Raw genomic sequence first — 22,619 nt, forward strand, 5'->3', positions numbered from 1 at the left:
ACAGGCATGGCGCAGGTGGTGGAATAGGCATGGCACAGGCATGGCGCTGGTGGTGGAATGGGCATGGCACAGGCATGGCACAGGTGGTGGAATAGGCATGGCACAGATGGTACAGGCATGGCACAGGTGGTGGAATAGGCATGGCACAGATGGTACAGGCATGGCACAGGTGATGGTAAGGTCATGGCACAGGTGATGGTAAGGTCATGGCACAGGTGGTGGTAAGGTCATAGCACAGGTGGTGGAATAGGCATGGCACAGATGGTACAGGCATGGCGCAGGTGGTGGAATAGGCATGGCACAGGCATGGCGCAGGTGGTGGAATAGGCATGGCACAGGCATGGCGCAGGTGGTGGAATAGGCATGGCACAGGCATGGCGCAGGTGGTGGAATAGGCATGGCACAGATGGTACAGGCATGGCACAGGTGATGGTAAGGTCATGGCACAGGTGATGGTAAGGTCATGGCACAGGTGGTGGAATAGGCATGGCACAGATGGTACAGGCATGGCGCAGGTGGTGGAATAGGCATGGCACAGGCATGGCGCAGGTGGTGGAATAGGCATGGCACAGGCATGGCGCAGGTGGTGGAATAGGCATGGCACAGATGGTACAGGCATGGCACAGGTGATGGTAAGGTCATGGCACAGGTGATGGTAAGGTCATGGCACAGGTGGTGGAATAGGCATGGCACAGATGGTACAGGCATGGCGCAGGTGGTGGAATAGGCATGGCACAGGCATGGCGCAGGTGGTGGAATAGGCATGGCACAGGCATGGCGCTGGTGGTGGAATGGGCATGGCACAGGCATGGCGCAGGTGGTGGAATAGGCATGGCACAGATGGTACAGGCATGGCACAGGTGGTGAAATAGGCATGGCACAGATGGTACAGGCATGGCACAGGTGATGGTAAGGTCATGGCACAGGTGGTGGAATAGGCATGGCACAGATGGTACAGGAATGGCGCAGGTGGTGGAATAGGCATGGCACAGGCATGGCGCAGGTGGTGGAATAGGCATGGCACAGGCATGGCGCAGGTGGTGGAATAGGCATGGCACAGATGGTACAGGCATGGCACAGGTGATGGTAAGGTCATGGCACAGGTGATGGTAAGGTCATGGCACAGGTGATGGTAAGGTCATGGCACAGGTGGTGGAATAGGCATGGCACAGATGGTACAGGCATGGCGCAGGTGGTGGAATAGGCATGGCACAGGCATGGCGCAGGTGGTGGAATAGGCATGGCACAGGCATGGCGCTGGTGGTGGAATGGGCATGGCACAGGCATGGCGCAGGTGGTGGAATAGGCATGGCACAGATGGTACAGGCATGGCACAGGTGATGGTAAGGTCATGGCACAGGTGATGGTAAGGTCATGGCACAGGTGATGGTAAGGTCATGGCACAGGTGGTGGAATAGGCATGGCACAGATGGTACAGGCATGGCGCAGGTGGTGGAATAGGCATGGCACAGGCATGGCGCAGGTGGTGGAATAGGCATGGCACAGGCATGGCGCAGGTGGTGGAATAGGCATGGCACAGATGGTACAGGCATGGCACAGGTGATGGTAAGGTCATGGCACAGGTGATGGTAAGGTCATGGCACAGGTGATGGTAAGGTCATGGCACAGGTGGTGGAATAGGCATGGCACAGATGGTACAGGCATGGCGCAGGTGGTGGAATAGGCATGGCACAGATGGTACAGGCATGGCACAGGTGATGGTAAGGTCATGGCACAGGTGATGGTAAGGTCATGGCACAGGTGGTGGAATAGGCATGGCACAGATGGTACAGGCATGGCGCAGGTGGTGGAATAGGCATGGCACAGGCATGGCGCAGGTGGTGGAATAGGCATGGCACAGATGGTACAGGCATGGCACAGGTGATGGTAAGGTCATGGCACAGGTGATGGTAAGGTCATGGCACAGGTGATGGTAAGGTCATGGCACAGGTGGTGGAATAGGCATGGCACAGATGGTACAGGCATGGCGCAGGTGGTGGAATAGGCATGGCACAGGCATGGCGCAGGTGGTGGAATAGGCATGGCACAGATGGTACAGGCATGGCACAGGTGATGGTAAGGTCATGGCACAGGTGATGGTAAGGTCATGGCACAGGTGATGGTAAGGTCATGGCACAGGTGGTGGAATAGGCATGGCACAGATGGTACAGGCATGGCGCAGGTGGTGGAATAGGCATGGCACAGGCATGGCGCAGGTGGTGGAATAGGCATGGCACAGGCATGGCGCAGGTGGTGGAATAGGCATGGCACAGGCATGGCGCTGGTGGTGGAATGGGCATGGCACAGGCATGGCGCAGGTGGTGGAATAGGCATGGCACAGATGGTACAGGCATGGCACAGGTGGTGGTAAGGTCATGGCACAGGTGGTGGTAAGGTCATGGTGCAGGTGGTGGAATAGGCATGGCACAGGCATGGCGCAGGTGGTGGAATAGGCACTTACCTGGCGACGGCTCGGCTCCCGGCGGCGGCTTCTCCCCTCCTCGCGACTCTGATGTCCGTCCTCTTCTGCTCGGCTCCTGGCGGCGGCTTCTCCCCTCCTCGCGACTCCTCTTCTTCGCGGGCTGCGGCGGGAAAGTGACCGGGCGGTGACGGTGAGTGACTGATGCACGCACCGGCACCGCCCCCAACGAGGTCACCATGGATGTCCTGAATCATGATTGGTCCAGGCTGGAGTCTGGACCAATCATGATCCAAGACATCACAAAAGGGGGTGGTGTAGCGCATTTTTCTGCGCTACAGTTACGCCCCAGAAGGCCGCCAATTGGCGCCTCTGCTGGTGGAAAACCCCACCCCCATCGGCACCAATGCGGCGGACGCCGAAAGAGGGGTGGTGGAGCGCAGAGCTCTGCGCTACAGTTACGCCCCAGAAGGCCGTCTATCGGCGCCTCTGCGGGTGGAAAACCCCACCCCCATAGGCACCAATGAGACGGGCGCCCCTTGTGGGCAAAAATTTTTTTTTTTTTTTTTTTTTTTTAATCTTTTTTTTTTCTTTTTCTTTTTTTTTTTGGGGGGGGGGGGCGGCGCCCCTGCGCCCCCTATGGGCCGGCCGCCACTGGCCCTGACAGACATCAGATGGGCCTTACATCCTCTGGTAGAGCGGTTTCTGAAGGCAGTATTGAGGTTGAGACCACCTAGAAAAACATTGTACCCGAAGTGGGATTTGCCTTTGGTGCTGGATACTCTAGCAGCACCTCCATTTGCTCCTACTGAGGACTGTACTCTGGAAGATATTACTCTTAAAACGGTTTTCCTCGTAGCCGTCACTTCAGGCCGTAGGATTTCAGAAATCCAAGCCTTGGGGGCTCAAGACCCGTACATTACGTTCTTCCTAGACTGGGTCGTCCTACGACCAATCCATCAATTCATACCTAAAGTGCCAACCGCTTTCCACTGTAATCAGGAATGGGTTCTCCCAGCCTTTGAAGAAGATCCAGCTACATCAAAGTTACATGAACTGGATGTTGCAAGAACTCTGTCGGTACATTGATTTAACGCAGTCTTTCCGTAAGGACCAACGCCTATTTATCATTCCAAATGGAGGTAGGAAAGGCTTGGCAGCTTCAAAAAGAACTATCGCAAGCTGGATTATACGTCTGATTCAAACGGCTTATCGGGCTAGCGGTCTTCCAAAAGCAGTCAATGCTCAATCGACAAGGGGGATAGCCTCTTCTTGGGCAGCTCTAGCACAGGTCTCTCCGGAAACGATTTGTCGCGTGGCAAGTTGGTCCTCATTTAACACCTTCATGGTTCATTATAGCCTGGAACCAGCTGCTCTAACTTCCCATGATTTTGGGAAGAAAGCGTTGCAATTAGCGGTCTTGTGAATCCTAATAAACTATATTTCTATGCAGTATCCCTCCCTATGAGTGAGTTATTTACCATATGTATGCTGCCATGGAGGCACCAGGAAAACGGAAAATTGAATACTCATCTTTCCGTAATTTTCCTTTCCTGGTGCCTATCCATGGCAGCATACGCCCTCCCTTTTTCTGCATTTTTGAGTCTAGTTACAAGAATGGCGTGAGGGGGGGCAGTTCTGACTTTTGTAGAGTTAAAGAGGTCCTGTGGGTTGGTTGAGGGCGGAGCAACCAACCATATGTATGCTGCCATGGATAGGCACCAGGAAAGGAAAATTACGGAAAGGTGCGTATTCAATTTTTCGTTTTGGTGTTGTTTCTCTTTCACGTTGGCATATAAGTTCACATTTTCCAGTTCAAGCATCACTGCTCAAGATTCCTGATTTACTGAAATGTTAAGAGCAGTAGTGGAATATCATTATTGTAAAGGGATTTTTAAAACCATTTACCTGCAATTCTATTGCCCCCTGTGACTTAGCAATTGTGTTTAGGGCCATTTAAAGAGATGTATGTTTTTTTTTTTTTTTTTTTAGAATCATACTTGCCTAGATGGATCCATTATCTGTCCCAAGGCACCTCTAACACTGAGAACCGAGCGATCGAACACTGCCGATTGCTCAGTTGTCAGGGCTCCCTGAGCAGAGAGCTGCTGGCTTTCATTCAGCAGCTCTCTTCTCTGCCCCCCCCCCCCCGCTCACTGGGATCGGCCGGCTTAGGCTCTCAGCAGCTCTTTAAGAGAGTGAGCGAGGTCTTCATTGATTATGCCCGACTGGCTCTGTAAAGTCAACTGACAGCGAACGAACTGCACTCCTGTGATCCAAAGAAGTACAGCCAAACAAGCTTTGGCTGTGCTTCTCCTTTAAAACCTGTCTCAATATTTGGCTATAGCTCACTGAATATTCTAGAATGTATTAAAAGTTGTTTTTATCCATAATTCAAAATGCATATTGGAAGATAATAGCATTGATGGCTTTGAAATTTGATATTGGTGAAGATTTCTGAGAATATCTTGGACAGCAAGAAATAAAAAAAAAAATAAAAAAACAGTAACTCAACAAACTGAAAAGCGCTGATTACTAAAATGCTGCTGATTTTATTTTTAATGTATAACTGGAAGAACAAACTCACTCAGAAAGACAATTATGCTTGACAAAGTTTAAGGGAAAAGAAAAAGAGGACAATAAGTATTAAGGTGATATTGTCATATAAAGCATGAACATCTGCAAATCCAAATAAAAGGCAAATCATTCTGAAAAATGCTATGTGGTTGCCAGGAATGGACTTGACAGAAGAGATGGGTGAACAGTTTGGCCCGAGCATGAGACTGGACCGAACATTGGCTGTTTGCCCGTTCGACGAACACCCAAACTGTCAGGCATTCGACCAATCCTTAGACCCGCTGAACGACCACAATGCACTGCGCCACCGCACAGTGCATTGGAAACCCTGATTGGCTGAAGAAATGAATGAAAGCTTTGCCCAGTTAGGGCACAGAGCATTGTCAGAGCCTTGATTGGAGAAAAAAATGATGACTGTGCCCAATCATGGCTGATTGATCTCAGTCCCACCCCATAAAAATATTCTCTCTTTAGCAGCCATTTGCAGTGTGATATTGGCGTGGAGAGAAATAGAACAGGGCTCTGCTCAGTGCTACTAGCAATATAGTGTGCTATAATGGGCTATTGTGATTCTATTGTCCAGTGTAGAATATCAGTTTAGTGTGAATTTAGTTTAGTGTAGGGTGACCATTCATTTTTACTTTAGTGTCAGTTTATTTTGTCAGGGCAGGTTTCCTGCTGTATATTTCATTAGGTCACTGCACGTTTAATGCAGTATACTTAAGTGCGTTACGGCATGTTTCACAAAGTATATTTCAATGCGTTGGTGCACATTAAATGCAGTATATTTCAGTGCGTAAGTGCACATTTAAGGCCATATATTTCAGTGCATTAGTGCACATTTAACGCAGTATATATCAGTGCGTAGGTGCACATTTAAAGCAGTATATTTCAGTGCAGTATAATTCAGTGCGTTAGTGCACGTTTACCACAATATATTGCAGTTCGTCAGTGCAGTTTTACTGAAGTATATTGTAGTGGGTCAGTGGAGTGTGTCTGTGAGTACTCAACTTCAAGTGCACCAAACACCAATAACCATCGATTAAAGTGCATCCACGTACAGATTTCCACATCTTTATTACATTTATTTTAATGAGCGCCATCATGTGTGGAATGCCAACAAGGAGAGGCAAATGTTCCCATGGCACTGTGAGGGGGCCAGCTGCGTATGTGTCCACAGAAAAAGGTGGACGTGGTCCTTCCTCACAGGCATCATTTCCTCTGTTTAGGGATGTTGCCCGTGCTATCCAGCCAAAACATGCAGAGGAGATGGTGGACTGGCGGACTGGCTTACTAAACCATCCCCATCCTCCTCATCCTCCATCACCAAAGCAGAAACTAGTGTGCAGTCCACTGCAGCTGCCAGCGTGGCTTATTCTGCCTCCTTGTCCACAGCTACTCCTGCCATAGCCCCAGCATCAGGCATGGAGGAGTCAGCTGAGTTATTTGAACACAGCACCAGCCACTTGATGATGCGCAGCCATTACTTGATTCAGATGTTGGTTCTGAGTATGAGGAAGGTAGGGACATGAGCCTACAGAGAGGGGAGAACACAGTTAACAAATTCAGTCATGTTCCCCCAGCTTCTGCAAATTGCCAAGTTGTCTCCAGTGATAATGAGGATGGAGGGGATGATGAGGTCATCGACTTGGGTGCCGGATAGAGCAGAGGAGGAAAGTGAGGGTGAGCACAACCCCAAAGAGGCAGCTATCATGGAAGAGTAGAGTAGCCATCCTATTTTACCAGCTTGTGGAGCTGTTATCTCCCGGCCCACTTCCCACAAATCAGCTGTTTGGGCCTTTCTTTTAGCACATGTGCAGCCGATCGCATTGTTGCAATTTGCAAACTTTGCCTCAAACACATCAAAAATACCAGCCATTTGGTTACCACATGCTTGACAAGGCATTTAACTTCCCACGATTCAGCCCATTGGCAAGAGCACCTGAAAGCCACACAAAAGGGACACAATTCTGCTTCTTCTCACTCCTACCCTTTCTGGTCTACCCCCTCTATACCTCATGACCTCTCAGCAGCCTCCACTGACAGAGATGATCGTATATCGCAGGGTGTCCCAGGTCCTTGCAGCACATCTGCCAGTAGCACGCCATCAGCTGTAGATTATAGCAGGCAAATTTCTCTGCCCCATCTGCTGCAGCAAAAAAATAAAAATAAAGTCACTGTCACCCACATGCCCAGTGTCTAAATTCAAGCTTGTCAAAGCTGCTGGCTTTGCAACTCATGCCTTTCTGTCTGGAGTCTGCCCCATTCTGTGAATTTGCAGAATTTGCTGTGCCACAATTATAGGTTACCAGTCGCTATTTCTTTTTACATGTGGCATAGTTGGGCAAGGCGGTCAGCTACATGGTCCACATAAGTGCTGGTACGTGGTTCAGCAAGCATGGTCAGGAACGATATATTTCTTTCACGGCACACTGTGTAACTCTGCTTGCAACTCGGAAGGATGCAGAACGGGCTTAGTGTTGCAGGTTGTTGTGCCACCACGTCTCTATACAGCTAGTAGTGGTGATGCAAGATTTTTCAGCTTCACCCCCTCCTCCTCCTCCATGCCCTTCTCTGCTAATTTGTCCAATGAACCACAAGTACCCCCTAAGCGTTCAAGGAGCTATTCAATAAATCAGGCTAAAAGGTACCATGCAGTGCTTCAGCTGGTCTGTCTAGAGGACAGGAGCCACACCGGAGCAGAGATTCTTGCAGCTCTGCAGGGGCAGGCTCAGAGGTTGTTCAGGTCATGCCAGCTGGAGCCAGAAATGGTGGTGTGCAATAATGACACAAACCACCTATCCACTCTTAGACAGGGAAAGTTGACACATGTGCCATACCTAGCACATGTCCTCAACTTGGTGGTGTAGAGTTTCTTGAATAGGAACCCAGGTTTGGAAGATCTGCTAAAGCAGGCCAGAAGAGTCTGTAGCCACCAGTCAGCAGCTCTCTGCTCGGGTAGATGTCAGAACCGAGCGATCGCTGGTGTTCGATCGCTCGCTTCACAGTGTAGAGGCACTGGAGGACCAATGCTGCATCCACCTAGGTAAGTATAAATGAGGGAAAAAAGGAAACCCCATACTTCTCTTTAAAGGAGTATTGTCCTGTACGTAAGTTAGTGTCCTTACATTATATTACATATATCTAAGCAGGAGCCAGTAAAGCACAGCTGTCTAAAGTGGTCTATGACAAACCTCACACCTGGTAAAAAATCATTCAAAATATGAGTAGCTAAAGGCTGGTAGACATGGGCCGAATATGGGCTGGTATTGGCCTTGATCAAAAGAAACTGGCTGACGTTTGTCTAGTGTGTACAGCAGTCTGTCTCACAGAAGCCAGTCTAAGGACCGGCTTTTATCAAATGGAAAACCATGATATGCCAATGGCTGCGGGGGCAAATTATCTCATTGTGGTGGGGAGTTAGGGGCATTTCACATAACTCAGTGGGGGGGTCACTATGCTAACATAGCTTGTGTTAGAACAGTGATCTGGCAGGTTTTTTTTTTTTGTTCAGCCTGCTGGGTTGACTAAAAAAAAACAAAAAAACTCCCTTTGTGTACCAGGCATAAGGAGGAGAGGGGACATCGCGCCAAGAACCAAATGACTATGTCATTTAGCTACTGTCTGTCCACATTTCATACAAATCTAATCCTTTATTATATTCTCTATACTCCACAATGTTCTATACAGACATGCAGTGAAAGTAAACTAGCTTGTCAAATTACTTTATCTGTTTTTTTTCATTTGAGCATTTTTGCACTTTTGAGTTAGTGACACCCAAGTCTTGTTTTGCTGATGATATATAGTTTTTCTGTTTTTGAAAACATTTATTTGGTCTTTTTTCATTGCTGGTTGACTGTGGATGACTATGGTATTGTATGGTTTGCTGGTCTTGTAAAAAAATGACCAAGAGAAGATATACTCATTGGTTCATAAGTACTGTAGTGTTGAGCGAACACGGACTGTATTATTCGTGTTCGTACAGAATAATTGGATTTTTGTTACCCGAACACGGACCTGAAAACTTTACTGTATGTTCGGGTTTAAAATCCGTGTTCGGTCATTTTATTTCCTGTATTGTATGTAATGGCGCGCTTTTAATGGCGGGCTTTCAACAGCCAATCAACAAGCGTTTAACTGGTGTGCCTTAAGCCATCCCAGCCATGCCTACTAATGTATTAGTAGCTGTGATTGGCCATCTGAAGCATGTGACCATGTCTTTATAAGTTCCAGAGCTCCAGCGCGCCGCGTCATTCTGCTGTAGTTTAGGGACAGAGCACACGTCATACGTGCTGGCTGCTGATTAGGGACAGACAGTGATTCTGAGAAAAATTGTGTCCGAAAAGAATGCAGGGACAGGTCGGAGTGCAGGCAGGGAAAGTTATTAGAGCATTTTAGGGCCAGGCTGGAGATTAGGCAGGGTCAGTCTACATCAATTTTGCTGTGTGGGGGGTGGTGAAGTGAACGATCTTATTGAGCATATTAGGGCCAGGCTGGAGATTAGGCAGGGACAGTCTACATCAATTTTGCTGTGTGGGGGGTGGTGCAGTGAACAATCTTTTTGCCCTCACTTGAGCCCACTGAGGAGGAGGAGGAGGAGGAGGGAGAAAAAAAAATCTATTTTTATCAGTCAGTTGTGTGCAGCGTTCTGTAAGATTCTGGTACCTCTGGTACCCTTATTTTCCATTTTCTTTCAATATGCGTCCCACCTTTCTAATTAGGTGGTACGCATACACGACGGATGACATCATCGCCGTGTCCACATGCTTACAAGCTTGTCTTGCTGCCGGAACCTCCAGCTATTCTCTTTTACTTGGAACAGACCGGAACCTCGCTACTGATCCCTGTATCTCGCTACTGGATCACTCCCTCACTACTGGACCCTTCTACTACTAACCTTACTAGTGATAAGTACCCCACAGGGGAATCCTCCATAACCTTACTTACACTATCTACCTCTGCACATTAAGGACTGTTACTATCTATGCATACTAATTCTATCATCTGCACTGTTACATAGATTGCTAGCTCTTGAGTCTACTACCATCTATCCTTGCACTGGGTTAGTCTATCCTGTATTTGTCATCTGCTGTCCTTACCACCTGTTACCATACTCGATTACTAACCTATCTGCATTCTACCTAATACCATCTAATACTCTCCTGAACATTTATACCAAGTACTTACCATCTCTGTCACTGTTCACACCTGTCCCTTCAGCACATCATCTTCATACTATCATATACATCCTATCACTCCAGGAACATCTTATTGAGTGTGTATATCTGTATGCTGAAGCTGACAGGCCCACAGTGATGAGTCTGGAGAGTTGGATCTGGTTATTCAACACATCTCTACATGACTACTGAGTGGAGATTCTGCAGCTGCAAATCCAGCCTACTACAAAAACGCAGGAGCGTTACACGTTCATCTATTTCACTACAAGTTAAAAGGGATTTTTTTTCCCCCTTCATAGCCTGTTTGCTGCAGTGCTGACTGTGACATAAGACACTGCTGTGTTCACATGTGCTATTGAGTGATTTTCAATTTTATACACTTTTTTCTATTCCACTATTCAATATACACCCTTTTGGGTTAAAAAAAATTAAATTGTGGCATAGTCTGTACTAATCTATTTAAAAATGACAAACTTAAAGAGGAATTTTCTTTTTTTTCCCCTTCATAGCCTGCTGCAGAGCTGACTGTGACATAAGACACTGCTGTGTTCACATGTGCTATTGAAAAATCACCAATTTTATATCATATTTTCTATTCCGCTATTCAATCTACACCCTTTGGGGTAAAAAGAATTAAATTGCGGCATAGTCTGTATCGGTACGTGTGAGATACACCTTTCCAATTTTTGGGGCGCATCTTACACCGCCGAGGATTGCAGGGTGCTTCAGTTTGCCTACTGCCTGTTCCGAACTCCTCCTACTCCTCATCCTGCCTTTAGGGTACAAAAAATAGTAATCAGGGCCTAGTCTGGGTCTGTACGTGTGAGATAGATACACCTTTTTATATCATATTTTCTATTCCGCTATTCAATCCACACCCTTGGGGTAAAAAGAATTAAATTGTGGCATAGTCTGTATCGGTACGTGTGAGATACACCTTTCCAATTTTTGGGGCGCATCTTCCACCGCCGAGGATTGCAGGGTGCTTCAGTTTGCCTCCTGCCTGTTCCGAACTCCTCCTACTCCTCATCCTGCCTTTAGGGTACAAAAAATAGTAATCGGGGCCTAGTCTGGGTCTGTACGTGTGAGATAGATACACCTTTTGATATCATATTTTCTATTCCGCTATTCAATCTACACCCTTGGGGTAAAAATAATTAAATTGCGGCATAGTCTGTATCGGTATGTGTGAAATACACCTTTCCAATTTTTGGGGCACATCTTACACTGCCGAGGATTGCAGGGTGCTTCAGTTTGCCTCCTGCCTGTTCCGAACTCCTCCTACTCCTCATCCTGCCTTTAGGGTACAAAAAATAGTAATCGGGGCCTAGTCTGGGTCTGTACGTGTGAGATAGATACACCTTTTGATATCATATTTTCTATTCCGCTATTCAATCTACACCCTTGGGGTAAAAATTATTAAATTGCGGCATAGTCTGTATCGGTACGTGTGAGATACACCTTTCCAATTTTTGGGGCGCATCTTCCACCGCCGAAGATTGCAGGGTGCTTCAGTTTGCCTTCTGTTCCGAACTCCTCCTACTCCTCATCCTCATCCTGCCTTTAGGGTACAAAAAATTGTAATCGGGGCCTAGTCTGTGTTTGTACGTGTGAGATACACCGTTTTATAAAAATTTTTCTATTCCGCTATTCAATATACACCCTTTTGGAGTGTAAAAAATTAAATTACGGCATAGTCTGTATCGGTACATGTGAGATACACCTTTTTAAATTTGTTTGGCGCATCTCCTTCCACCGCCGAGGATTGCAGGGCGCTTCAGTTTGCCTCCTGTTCCGAACTCCTCCTACTCCTCTTCCTCATCCTCATCCTGCCTTTAGGGTATAAAAAATTTGAATCGGGGCCTAGTCTGTGTTTGTACTTGTGAGATACACCGTTTTATAAATTTTTTTCTTTTCCGCTATTCAATATACACCCTTTTGGAGTGTAAAAAATTAAATTATGGCATAGTCTGTATCGGTACGTGTGAGATACACCTTTTAACCACTTAAGCCCAGGAAGATTTTACCCCCTTCCTGACCAGGGGGTATCTTGCGATTCGGCACTGCGTGACTTTAACGGACCATTGCGCGGTCGTGCGGCGCTGTACCTAAACAAATTTGACGTCCTTTTTTTCCCACAAACAGAGCTTTCTTTTGGTGGTATTTGATCACCTGTGCGATTTTTTGATCATGCGCTATAAACAAAAAAAGAGCGACAATTTTGCAAAAATAACAATATTTTTCACATTTTTTTTATATGAAATTCCCCCCCAAAAAAATTTAAAAATCAAAATTTTTTAACATTTTCGTCCAATTTGTTTTATGCTACATATGTTTGGTAAAAAAAATCACAAAAAGCGTATTTTGATTGGTTTGCGCAAAAGTTATCGCGTTTACTAACAAAGGGAAAGATTTCTGTAATTTTTGTTGTTTTTTTTTAACGCGTAATGGCGGCGATCTGCGATTTTTTTGCGGTACTGCGACATTGCGGCGGACAGATCGGACCCTTGACTGACATTTTTGACACTTTTGGGGTTACCAGTGACATTTCTACAGTAATCAGTGCTATACATATGCACTGTTACTGTAAAAATACACTGGTAGTGAAGGGGTTAACATTATTTGAGAGGGAGGGGCTGTGTGTGTCCCTAGGGGCGTGATTCTAACTGTGATTGGCTGTGGCTTGAGGTGTAGGAACAATGATCAACGGTCCTACATAGTAGAACCGTATGATCATCGTTTCTACACCGGGGAGAATGATAGGTGGCTTGTTTACACTGGCAGCCTGACTTTCTCCCTCTCCCCCGACGACCGCTGAGTGACCAGCGGATATGGGGTCCGCCGGTCACACACGCGGGGGGGTCAGTGACCGAGCGGGAGCGCGCCTCCGGCGGCGCGCGCTCGCTCCCCAGAGCCTCACAGGCTAGCGACGTAGACCTACGTCGCTCTGCCTGTGAGGGGCTGACTGCCGCAGTAAATATACTGTGAGCAGTCGGCAAGTGGTTAAATTTGTTTGGCGCATCTCCTTCCACCGCCGAGGATTGCAGGGCACTTCAGTTTGCCTCCTGTTCCGAACTCCTCCTACTCCTCTTCCTCATCCTCATCCTCCCTTTAGGGTACAAAAAATTGTAATCGGGGCCTAGTCTGTGTTTGTAAGTGTGAGATACACCGTTTTATAAATTTTTTTTCTATTCTGCTATTCAATATACACCCTTTTGGAGTGTAAAAAATTAAATTACGGCATAGTCTGTATCGGTACGTGTGAGATACACCTTTTAAATTTGTTTGGCGCATCTCCTTCCACCGCCGAGGATTTCAGGGCGCTTCAGTTTGCCTCCTGTTCCGAACTCCTCCTACTCCTCTTCCTCATCCTCCCTTTAGGGTACAAAAAATTGTAATCGGGGCCTAGTCTGTGTTTGTACGTGTGAGATACACCGTTTTATATCCATTTTTCTATTCCGCTATTAAAAAAAAAAGAAAAAAGTGAAAAAAATTCAATTGCGGCATACTTTGCATATTTGACTGTGAGATACACCCATGTGATACTGTTGTTGTTTTGTTTCGCTATTCAATAAACACCTTTCTAGGGCAAGATCATAAATTACAGAAATATGAGGAGACCGTCAAATAGGGGCCGTGGCCTGGGTCGTGGTAATGCTGGTAGAGCTCCTGTTGCAAGGAGAGGACGTGGTCGATCTGTGCCAGCTACACGCACAAGTGAAACACCTTCCTCAAGCGTGAATAGGCGACAGAACCTGCAGCAGTATTTGGTAGGGCATCATGCGCCTCTAGAAGTGATGAGGCCAGAAGAAGTACAGGCGATAGTAGATTGGGTTGCTGACAGTGCCTCCAGTTCCTTCACATTGTCTCCCACCCAGTCTACTGCAGAATGGTCAGAGTTGGCACCTGCAGCCGATGTCCAACCATCTTTCACCTTACCCCCTTGCAAATCAAGCAAGCAGTCTGAGCCCCAAGTCATGCAGCAGTCTCTTCTTCTTTTTGATGACTCTGTCAGCAGGGTTTCCCAGGGCCATCCACCTAGCCCTGCCCCAGAAGTGGAAGAGATTGAGTGCAGCGATGTCCAACCACTTATTTCTCAAGATGAGTACATGGAAGGACCATCGCAGCACGTCTCCGATGATGACGAAATGCAGGTGCCAACTGCTGCGGCACTCAGAATTGTGGAGACCGACAAGGAGGGCAGGGGTGAAGACTGGGTGGAAGATGATGTGGAGGACGATGAGGTCCTCGACCCCACATGGAATGAAGGTCATGCAGGTGACCTGAGTAGTTTGGCGGTGGTCGCACAGAGCCACCAGCACAGCAGAAGAGGGAGCAGGGTGCAGAAGCGGAGCGGCCGTGCCCTAGACACTACGCCTGCTACTGCCCAACGCAGCAAGGGACCGAGCGCACCAAAGCCAGCTCAAAGGAGTTCTCCAGCGTGAAAGTTCTTCAGAAAATGTGCTGATGACAGGACACGAGTGGTTTGCACCCTGTGCAATCAGAGCCTTAAGCGAGGCATAAACCTTTTCAACCTGAGCACAACCTGCATGATCAGGCATCTAAGTGCAAAGCACGAGCTGCAGTGGAGTAGACACCATCAAAACCAAGAAAGGTCTCTGGCTCCTCCTGCTTCCTCTTCTACTGCAGTCTCAGCCTCTTCATCCACCTCTGTAGTGATACCGGCACCTGCCACCCCGCAAACAGACTATCTGTCAGCAACACCACCACCTGGGTCACCAACCATCTCCACAATGTCCCGTGGAATCGTTCAGATTTCCATCTCCCAAACACTTCAGAGGAAGAGGAAGTACCCCCCTACCCATCCGCGATCCCTGGCCCTGAATGCCAGCATTTCAAAATTCTTGGCCTTTGAAATGCTGTCATTCCGTTTGGTGGAGACGCACAGTTTTAAAAGCCTTATGTCGGTGGCTGTCCCACAGTACGTCGTGCCAAGCCGCCACTACTTTTCCAGGCAAGCCATCCCTTCCCTGCACAATCAAGTGGGGGAAAAAATCAGGTGTGCACTGCGCAACTCCATCTGTGCCAAGATCCACCTAACTACCGATACGTGGACCAGTAAGCACGGTCAGGGGCGTTATATCTCCCTAACGGCACACTGGGTAAATGCAGTGGCGGATGGGCCTGAGGCGGATAGCAATTTGGCGCATGTCCTTCCACCACGAGGATTGCAGGGCGCTTCAGTTTGCCTCCTGTTCCTAACTCCTCCTACTCCGCTTCCTCATCCTCTACCGCCTCCTCATCCGGTCAGCGTAACACCTTCACCACCAACTTCAGCACAGCCAGGGGTAAAGAACAGCAGGCAGTTTTAAAACTTGCCTGTTTGGGGGAAAAAACACACACCGCGCAGGAGTTGTGGAGGAGCATGGAACAGCAGACAAATGAGTGGTTGCTGCCAGCGAGCCTCAAGCCCGGCCTGGTGGTGTGCGATAACGTGTGAAATCTCATAGCAGCTCTGGGCCTAGCCGGTTTGAAGCACATCCCTTGCCTGGCGCATGTGCTGAATTTGGTGGTGCAGAGGTTCCTTAAAAATTACCCCAATATGTCAGAGCTGCTGCAGAAAGTGCGGGCCGTCTGTGCGCACTTTCGGCGTTCACACCCTGCTGCTGCTCGCCTGTCAGCGCTGCAGCGTAACTTCGGCCTTCCCGCTCACCGCCTCATATGTGACGTGCCCACAAGGTGGAACTCCACCTTGCACATGCTGGAAAGACTGTGCGAGCAGCAGCAGGCCATAGTGGAGTTTCAGCTGCAGCACGCACGCGTGAGTCGCTTTGCGGAACAGCACCACTTCACCACCAATAACTGGGCCTCCATGCGAGACCTGTGTGCCTTGTTGCGCTGTTTTGAGTACTCCACCAACATGGCCAGTGCCGATGACGCAGTTGTCAGCTTAACTATCCCACTTCTATGCCTCCTTCAAAAAACGATTCAGGCGATGATGGAAGAGGATGTGGCACAGGATGAGGAGGAGGAGGAGGAGGATGAAGAGGTAACATTTCCAAGGCTTTCAGGGCAGTCATTCGCAAGTGGCTCCGAGGGTGGGTTCCTGCACCCACAAATGCCAGGGACACAATTGTCCAGCAGGGGCACAGTTCTGGAGGATGAGGAGGAGGAAATGGAGGAGGAGATGGAACCATGTTCACAGCAGGGTGGCACCCAGGCCAGCTCATGGCCATCACTGGTGCGTGGCTGGGGGGATACAGAGGACACAGACGATACACCTCCCACAGAGGACAGCCTTTCGTTGCCTCTGGGCAGCCTGGCACACATGAGCGATTACATGCTGCAGTGTCTCCACAACGACCGCTGCGTTGCCCACATTCTAACTTGTGCTGATTACTGGGTGGCCACGCTGCTGGATCCCCGTTACAACGCACCGTCCTTAATTCACTCACTGGAGCGCGATCGCAAGATGCGCGAGTACAAGCGCACGCTGGTAGACGCGATGCTGCTGGCATTCCCATCTGACAGCGGGGCCATAGTGGAAGCACAAGGCCAAGGCAGAGGAGGAGGAGGAAGAGGTCGCCAACGCAACCAGGGCACCTCCAGCACCTCAGAAGGCAGGGTTAGCATGGCCGAAATGTGGAAAAGCTTTGTCCGCACGCCACAACAAACAGCAGCACCAGCAGCTCATATGGAACGTCTTAGCAGGATGCAGCATTTCACCAACATGGTGGAGCAGTATGTGTGCACACGCCTACATGTAGTGAATGACGGGTCTGCCCCCTTCAACTTCTGGGTCTCCAAATTGGGCACATGGCCTGAGCTTGCCCTTTATGCCTTGAAAGTGCTGGCGTGCCCTGCAGCCAGTGTATTATCTGAACGTGTATTTAGCACGGCTGGGGACGTTATCACAGACAAGCGCAGCTGCCTGTCCAGAGACAATGTGGACAAGCTCACATTCATTAAAATGAACCAGGCATGGATCCCACAGGACTTTTCCGTATCTTGTGCAGAATAGAGATGGATACCGACCTTACCTAGCCATTGTTATATTTTTGATCTTTCTCACTCTTTTGGGTTGTACCCTCATTTAAAATGACTGAAAAAAAGCAGTGTTGGCTACCTCGTCCTCCTCCACCGCCGCTTCCACCTACACCGCCACATCCACCGCCACCTCAACCTCCCTCCTACTCCATATGGGCCTCGTCCTTCACAGATGAAGAAAATTGTTTTATTTTTCGTTTTTTTTTTGTTGTTTTAAGTTATTTCCCTATCCACATTTGTTTGCAGAGCACTTGGCATGCTCTAAACTACGTTTTGCTGCCATTTGCAGCACTCTAGCCCTTTCCGTTTGTGTTTTAGAGCCATTTTAGTGCCTGAAAGTTCGGGTCCCCATTGACTTCAATGAGGTTCGGTGTCCGGGTAAAGTTCGGAAAAAGTCCAGGACACGGACCCGGACTTTTTTTTCAAGTTCGGCCGAACCCGCCGAACATGGACATCCAGGTGTCCGCTCAACTCTATTCATAAGTGATAGTAGCAGGAAAACAATACCCAAGCTCAACTGCAAGTTTAGCTTCTGATGGCTGAAACCAGTGCTTTGGCTGTAGCGTTCTCGCATCAGATCTGTACTAAATTCAAGCTGGCAACTCAGTGTAGCCTGTAAAATCAGAATATTTATTGGCCATATACTTTGTGGCAAACACAGCCACTGTATATTGTCCTTCGTATATGCATTATGTGTATTGCATGTGTATACCTTTTAAGAACCAAGTGCTTGTAGTGGGGGTTGTGTGGAGAGAGTGAGAACTCTTTCACTTGGGTCTATCATATGTCTGAACAGTGTCCCTCAGGAGATGGGTGGGGGTTTGTTATTGTTAAATACCTGCCTCCTATTGTCCTGTTGTTTGTCTGGCAGACTAAGGTTATTATGGGATGTTCAGCTCTGTGTGTGGACTGTCTCGAAGAGGGAGGGGTTTTGGGCTGAGTGTAGATCCCTGTGTTTTTCAATAAACAAAGCAGTCTAGTTTTGACCTCCAAGCCATGTGTCTGGTTATTGGAGGGTTGGGTATATTTTACGCTACCAGGATTACTGTATGCTATGCATGACTACCAGTGGAGATATCGTGGATCATACTGCTACTCCGCTACATACTTAAACACAGTTGTTACAGCCAAAAGGCTTTAGCCTCTTAGTAGTGTTTTTTAGGTGTATAGCCAATAAAGATTAGAATTTTACAGACTACAATGAGTTCCCAGCTTTACTATGCATACGTGATAGTATCCTGGCATGATCCGGTCACTGATATTCTAGGGTCCACAACAGGCAGGGGCAGCCCCTACCTGTAATGTGCCTTAGGATGTAAGAGCTGTGCACCTGCTATTATTTTTTTCACTATGCCAATTGGGGGGATTCACCTTCTCTATTTTTCCTGTCACAGGGACAGAAAGTAAGTAGAGATTCTATGATTTAGAGTTATCATGAGAGCAAGAGATGGGGATAAATCTTCCATTCAGGACAGATATTCTGGTGACAGCTATCTAAGATGGGAATTTTACTCACTTTCTTGAGACTTCCATTCACTTCTTGTTTCGTCTTCAAGCTAAGCTGGACATAGATAGCAAAAAAAAAAAAAAAAACGGATGGGGGTTACTTTTAATACTTTCCTACTCTATCCAAAACTAGAATACTATCCAAAAACTAAATGGCTGTGCAAATACTTTAAGATATAAAACACATAAATTCTTATTATAAGCAAAAAAATGTATTTATGAACTAAGCCAATCAATATATACTTAACCTTGACATGTTGTAAACCAGATCAGTGGCAATGGGAAGCTTGGATTTGACGAGTTCAAAATCTTCTGGGACAAGCTAAAAAACTGGATTGTAAGACTCATTGCTATTTTTTCATACATTTACTATTTTTATTTCACAAATGAAAAACATTCTCTCCACCTTCACACAGATATATATATATATATATATATATATATATATATATATATATATATATATATATATCAGAATATAGGCCTCTAGCTAGTTAAAATAAAAAAAAGCAGATTAGAATGCAATTACCATACCTTTAATCTGGAGCTGTCCTCTGATGTACTTCTTGTTTGCCACTAGACGGCTTCAGTCTTCCAGGTCCACATCATTCAACTGAGAATATTGTATGAATGAAGGGTATCATGGCCCCTCTCTCTGAGGAAGCTTCATCAGAGTGTTCTTCATTCATAGTGTATTTTCTTAGTCATGTATTTGTTTTAGTGCTGCTTTCTGCATAATCTAGGGCCATCCACCACTGAAAAAAGATTGTGAGAAGGAGGAGTTGGGTGGCACATAACTGGCCAGAAGACATCATGGAAAAGGTAAGTATATTAAATTAAAAACCATAACAAACAGATTCAGGGAGTCTCCTAGAGGAGAGTAAATATTCCTGTAGGCAGGTTGCTGATAGGGCAGTACAACCAGTCCTGTTGTACTGGGCCCGGCCCCATCAGCTCCGGCAGCATTACAGTTTCATTTCTGCATAAGAAAAAAAAATAGGGCTTTTTAAAGTTTATATCCGCTTCTACTTGCTTAGAGTGGGTGTAATTAAGTTTTCCTGGGCCCCATCAGGTCAACAGAGGGGCCCAGGAGGTGAGCGTATTGAAGGAACTTTTTCTTATTTTTCAGGGCATATGTACATAAAGGTCAAAATCAAAAAAGGGGGGGGGAAGAATCAATCCCTGGGTAGAGAACAACCGCCCAGTGTGAATACTGGCGGAAATGTAACACCTATATTGAATACCCTACGGTAGTGTAACCGGTGAGCCAAGCAACTGAAATAGCATAATAGAGAAAACACACAAAAGGAGTTGCAAAAAATGGCTCCAACACAGGTATTTTGAAAAAGATAAAAAATTTACTTTATTGAGGTTGAGACAAAAATATCACATTTAAACAAAAATAAAAAAATATGTATGTGTTTAAAGGCCTGTGAACTGTTGCCCAGATAGACCACATCCCTGCTCATAAAAACACACATAAATGGCCTCAAAAATACTCCACCCCACGCCCCGGCCGCCCAAAACCCAACCCGCTCAGCAAAAACCCCTCCTGCAGTACTGCCCCAATACAACCGTTGTATTGGGGCAGTACTGCAGGGGGGTTTTTGCTGAGCGGGTTGGGTTTTGGGCGGCCGGGGCGTGGAGTGGAGTATTTTTGAGGCCATTTGTGTGTGCACGGGCTGCATCACGGCGGGGACACAGGCTGCATGACGGCAGGGACACAGGCTGCATGGCGGCGGGGACACAGGCTGCATGACGGCGGGGACACAGGCTGCATGTCGGCGGAGGACACAGCCTGGGTGAGGGGGGGACATACCCCTTGCATGCCGAATGGTCAGCGGCTGTAGCATGAAGATGGGGGATCTGTCAGTGAGGGGAAGAATAAGCGGTTAGAGGAGTAGGGGGCCCGTCATGTTACTATATGTGCAGTCACAGTAGGCAAACTTTGAGGGGCCACAGCTCGGGCCCTGAATGAATGCAGGGTCCCAAATTTGGCACAAAGATAGGGGCCGGTCTACCTCTGGGGGACTCTAGTATCCCTGTGCCAAATTTGGTGCCCCTAGCCCCTGGGGTTAGGTCAGCTTGGTGCAGTATGGCAAGCTTGGAGTGGGCACAGTTGCAGGGCCACAGCTCTTGCCCCAAACATGTCCAGGGTTTCCAAATTTGGCACGGAGGTAGGGGAAGTTTAACATTACCATCCCAAAAATGTTGGGGTCATTAGCCTAAAATGTCTTTGTCAAATTTTTATGGGGTCACTTAGGAGCATATGGCTGCCAGTCAATACCACAAAGAGGGGAGTGCTGGGTACCATATTAATCCCCGTAGTCTTAGTTATCCGTGAAGTGGGGCTTTGCATTACCTATGTTCTGCAGTATTTGGCCAAAGTCAATCCCCATGCCAGCCCATGTAAAATGTAAGCATTGGCTTCAAAAAATTTGTGTGGCTCCTAGAAGTCCTCTAGTATTAGGTTGCACAAAAGTTTTTTGGGGCCAATGCTTAATTTTCATGGGGACCTGCATGGGGGTGGAATTAGCCCGACCACCGCAGGACACAGGAACTGCAGTGCCCCGCTCTGCAAATACTGTTAAATATCTAAGAGTCCAAAGATTCCTGCAGTACTCACCTATCCCCGCTCTGCAGTACCACCTGAGGGCCACACACTCCTCCAAGTGGCCCCCTAAAAAGTTATGCCCCTGGACTCATTCGGGGCCCAATCTGTGGCCCCTCAAATTCCTGATCGTGGCTGCACCATAGATTAACATAGCAGGCCAGGCTAGCCTAAATTTAGAGCCCTGTGGTAGACGAACCACGGTGCCCAGGGGCACCAAGTTTGGCACAGAGATACTATATGATCCCCAGGGGTCACATACATATTTTTGGGGCCAATGCTTAGTTTTCACAGGGACCTGCATTGGGGTAGACTTTAGCTAACCACCGCAAAATATTCAAGGGATTCCTGCAGTATCTAGCACGCCCTTCTGTGCCGTACGGCCCGGGGCTACATACTCTCAATGGGCCCTAGAAAAAGTTGACCAGGAAATTTTGGGCTAACCAACCCCAAAATGTTTGGGGTGGTAAAGGAAGGCCTCCCCTACTTCTGTGCCAAATATGGGCCCCCCGGACTCATTTGGGGTTCAAGCTGTAGCCCCTCAAATATCCAGACTACGACCCTGCCATAGATGAACAAAGAAGGCCAAGCTACTATAAATGTAGGGCCCAAACCATGGGGGTTCAGGGCACCATACTTGACAAACTTATACTAGAGGACCTCCAGTAGCCACCCAAATTTTTGGGGGCAATGCCTAATTTTCACAGGGACTGGTATGGTGATCGTCTTTGGCCAAATACTGCGGAGCATAGGTAATGCAAAGTCCCGCTTCACGGGTACTATCGGATAGCTAAGACCATGGGGATTAACTATTTGCCCATTGACAGCTACAGAGCAGTCAGCTTATTCTGGGAGGGATGTCCTTCCAGAATCGCGCTTCCCACGGATTGTGGTAAAGGGCCAACGACAGGGGCCCTTTACCACGTGATCGCTTTATCTAATGACGGAGCAATCATTTGTCAACAAACCGCTGCATGTCTAGTTCAGCTCTCTCCTCGAAAGCCGTATACACCGATCGGCACCACCCCTGCCTCATCCATGCCCATCTGTGCCTCATTAATGCCCATCTCTGCCTCATTGCTGCCCACCTGTGCCTCATTCCTGCCCATCTCTGCCTCATTCATGCCTACCTGTGCCTCATTCATGCCCATCTGTGCCTCATTCATGCCTATCTGTGCCTCATCAGTGCAACATCACTGTGTCCCTTATCATCCAGCCTGTATCCCCCATCATACAGCATGTGTCCTCCGCTGCCATGCAGCCCATGTTCCTGCCGCTATGCGGCCCATGTCCCCACCATCATGCGCGGCCCGTGTCCCTG

General features: G+C 47.8%; 1 protein-coding gene across 1 annotated transcript in view; it reads left to right on the forward strand.

Annotated features, from left to right (window-relative positions):
- The window catches only part of CAPN9 (calpain 9), a gene marked incomplete at its 3' end in the record, with an annotated part of 565,834 nt that overhangs the window by 453,249 nt on the left and 89,966 nt on the right, over positions 1–22,619 (forward strand). The window contains exon 16 of the mRNA XM_082250935.1: positions 18,956–19,024. Within this exon, the coding sequence (XP_082107061.1) occupies positions 18,956–19,024 (69 nt within the window). The remainder of the gene's footprint in view (positions 1–18,955; positions 19,025–22,619) is intronic.

The sequence above is a fragment of the Pelophylax lessonae genome (genome assembly GCF_965119305.1).
Source record: "Pelophylax lessonae genome assembly, chromosome: 3".
In the NCBI taxonomy this organism is placed as follows: domain Eukaryota; kingdom Metazoa; phylum Chordata; class Amphibia; order Anura; family Ranidae; genus Pelophylax; species Pelophylax lessonae.